This window comes from Colletotrichum graminicola, assembly GCF_000149035.1.
Source record: "Colletotrichum graminicola M1.001 genomic scaffold supercont1.11, whole genome shotgun sequence".
NCBI classification, from domain to species: Eukaryota; Fungi; Ascomycota; class Sordariomycetes; order Glomerellales; family Glomerellaceae; genus Colletotrichum; species Colletotrichum graminicola.
This window is the reverse complement of record NW_007361015.1, coordinates 584584-588288: the sequence shown is the minus strand read 5'-3', so window position 1 is coordinate 588288 and position 3705 is coordinate 584584. Positions and strand designations below refer to the sequence as shown.

At 56.9% G+C, this 3705-nt stretch overlaps 1 protein-coding gene across 1 annotated transcript; it reads left to right on the top strand.

Annotated features, from left to right (window-relative positions):
• Nucleotides 1-3705, top strand: GLRG_03707 (PHD-finger domain-containing protein; the record flags this gene model as incomplete). The annotated part of the gene is made up of 3 exons (XM_008094392.1): nt 1-1476; nt 1534-2567; nt 2619-3705. The coding sequence occupies 3 exons, from the start codon at nt 1-3 to the stop codon at nt 3703-3705; spliced, it is 3597 nt and encodes a 1198-aa protein (XP_008092583.1).

Here is a 3705-nt window from a genome sequence, read left to right as displayed (position 1 = left end):
ATGCCTTCGAAACCTTCCACGCCGCGCCGACCTCCCACCGGTCGAAAACGGGGACGTCCTCCGGGGACTACGAATGCCGCTCGCATTGCGCGCGAGGTCGGCGATTCCCCCGCACCACCGCCCAGCCGATCAGCGCGCGAGCACCCTACCCCTTCGGCTGTCCCTCAGACCGAACCGCCGCCAAAGAGAAGGAGATACATACCTGGCGGTGCCGGCGGCGGTGGCCGCTTCGTCGATGATGACGGAACCCACACCCCCATTACAGTGCGCAGACAGCCAAGGGAGCCGCGCACCGTATCCGCCGTAATACCGAGACGAGAAAGAAGCGCAAGATTACGAACCGCTGCCGACCGAGACGACATGGAATTCAGCTCTGCTGCCGCGGTTGCCGCCGCCGTTGCCGAGAACGAAGGTTACAAGCCCAGAGAGGAGCGAGGCTGGGAGGAGTTCCATCCGAAGCTTGATATTGATGCCACGTTCATGATATTCCGCTCCGAAGAAGTTGACGGGATCCTTCTACCAACTGCCAAATCACCTCCCAGAACTCCGGCTGCCGTTCGACCCTCGACGCCGATGAACGGTTCCAGTACGCCGTTGAGGGAGATGAATCCGGCCTCGACCGGTAACACCCCGGCCCCGACAACTAATTCATACTTTGCGCTTTCCATCGTTGGAAGCGAATCGCCACAAAAACGCCGGACAAGACCTCCGCGCGAATCTGTCTCTTTTCTCAACCGAGACCTGGCTCCGGCGTCGATGCCCCGAGTGCCTCAGGTTCTGCCCATTCGTAACCAAACACCAAAGGAGCGCCTCGATCTCAAGGCGCCATCTTACCGTCGCTCAGACCAGGTGGAGCAGTTTGAGAGCAAGAGCTTTGGCCAGGCGAGATACGTCGACAAGTCGATGATGAATGTGGGCTACCAGGAGACCGATCGCTACATCCGACCCGAAGGCAGGCTCATCAAGGCCGCGGAGCCGAACTTGGAAGAAGATCTCGAACTGGCGGCTGTCAAGATCGATGGCGATGCACATCCGACTTCTGGCACTAACGTGGGACGTGTCGAGTACGACATGGACGAGCAGGATGACCAGTGGTTGGAGGCTTACAACAAGGAGCAGCGCAAGGGCCACGAGCTTGAACCGATTACCCGGGAAGTGTTTGAGATTGCCATCACCAAGATTGAAAAGGAATGGCATGCGTTGGAGAAGCGGATACCGAAGCCAAACCCCAAGCCCCCTCAGACTCATCGACCACGGTCGAGTTCGGCGGCGGCGGTCAATGGCGAGCCCCAGGTCGGAGAGGAACAAGACAGCAAGTGCGCAATTTGCGACGATGGCGACTGCGAAAACACCAACGCAATTGTGTTCTGCGATGGCTGCGATCTTGCTGTCCACCAGGAGTGTTATGGTGTCCCTTTCATCCCCGAGGGACAGTGGCTCTGCAGAAAGTGCCAGCTTATTGGGCGTGGCATACCAGTAAGCCCCTCCTCTTCTCTTGACAAGTCTTGACGGTGTTGTTAACCTTGACTCTAGACATGCATATTCTGCCCTAACACGGACGGAGCCTTTAAACAGACCAATTCTTCGAAATGGGCCCATCTCCTCTGCGCCATGTGGATACCGGAAGTCTCCTTGGGTAACGCCACCTTTATGGAGCCAGTCATGGACGTGGAGAAGGTTCCCAAAACGCGCTGGAAACTGAGTTGCTACATCTGCAATCAGAAGATGGGCGCCTGCATCCAATGCAGCAACAAGTCTTGCTACCAAGCTTTCCACGTAACCTGTGCGCGGCGGTCGCGGCTGTTCCTTAAGATGAAAAACAGCCACGGGGCCCTCGCAGTTTTGGATAGTAACATGGTGCTGAAGGCTTTCTGCGATAGGCACTGCCCGGCAGATTATGCTAAAGACAACGGGGTTGCTCAGGCAGCGCGGGAAGCTAAGAAGTTCTACAAACGCGCAATGAAGGGCCGTATCTGGGCGGACAGCCAAGCAGCAGCCCATGCATTGGCTGCCAACCATCGCCATGCGCTGACGGAGCATCCGCTCGACGAGAGCCAGATGACTGGAGCCAAATTCGCGTCCTTCGTGGGTGGAGACAAGAAGAAGGGGCAACCTGGGAAGCAGATTTGGAAGTTGCCTTCGGGTGCTCCCATCATTCCCCAGGCTGTTTTTGAGATTGTCGAGCAGGCACTATCTCGCTTCCCATTCCGTAAACGCAAGGACTTTGTCAGCGAGGCGTGCCGTTATTGGACGCTGAAGCGTGAGGCCCGTCGTGGTGCGGCGCTTCTCAAGCGTTTGCAGCTGCAAATGGAGACATTCTCATCAATGGAACTCACGAGGAGGAACTTTGCGCAAATGGGACCCTCTGGAAAGTCTCGGCTTGTGCGGCGCGTTGAGTTCGCAGAGACGTTGCTCAAGGACCTCTGGGAACTAAAACTCCTGTCTGAAAGCGTTGTGCAAAGAGAACAGGAGAAACTCGATGCTGCAGAGCTCGAGCAAGAGTTTGTGGACACGTGCTATTTCCCGATCGCTAAGCTTTTCGTGCCGGTTGTCGAGAAGGCGATATTGTTAGTTCACCCACCCGCCGCGTCAACATGGTTTGCTGACCACGATTCCAGCCTCGACAAGAACATTTTCAAAGATGGCCTTTTGGAGCTTCAGGAGAAACTCGAGCGCCGATTCTACACAAACACCCTCGTCTTCACTCATGATCTTTGTGAAGTAATCAACGTCGGCATCAATACAGAGCCTCAACATACCGAGAGCGCCTCCCAGGGCGGCGCCCTTTCACCTGTCAAGCAAAATTTCAACGACCCACGACAAAGAAAGGCGCTCGGGAAGCGAATACTGAAGGCCGTCCAACCCCAGCTCGAGACGGCTCTGAAGACTGAAGCCGAGATCACACACAAGCCCTACGACACTCTTGCCAAAGAGTTTGAGGGCATGCTCGAGGCCAGTATCGAGTTCCGACAGCCATCGATCATAGTCTCGCATACGGAGGAGAGCACCGAACCTAGCCAGGATACCATTATGGTGGACGCTGCCAATGAGCAGATCACTGTGGCCAACAACGACGATGCACAGGCCGAAGAAGAACCGGCCGCTGCTAGTGACGAAATGGATGTGGATGCCGAAGGAGAGGACGACGATGAAGGCAACATAGAAGTCAACACATCGACTCTCGGGAAACCCAGCGATGTACATTCGTCCAGCTCCTCAGTTGCGGGCCACGAGGGCAACGGCAAGGCGGCGGTGAAGACGGAAGGTTCACTAGCGTCTACCATGCAACCCTCAGACACACCGCCCGAAACCAACGGCTATGTCACGGTCAGCAGGCCGGCGCAACCGGCGCAACCGGCGCCACCAACACCTCCGCAATCCAACGGCAGCCTGGGCAACGAGTCCACGGACCCGCTATCCGAAGGTGGTGTGCCCTGGTACTTGACTGACTTCAAGCCCAAGGGCACCACCATCATCGAGGAGCAGTGGACGGGTCGTGAAGCTCTTCGCAGTCTCAGCGAGGACCTCACCGACATGGACGACCAAGAGCTCGAAGGCCTCGCCTTCGACGTTGAAGATAGCACAATCACAGCGTCGCCCACCGTCAACGACGAGGTCGCCGCCGACACGATCGTCAGCAAGGCCAAGTCTAACAGCAAAGTGCGGAAACGGACGAGTGCCCGAGCATCGGCCAGGAGGAGATGA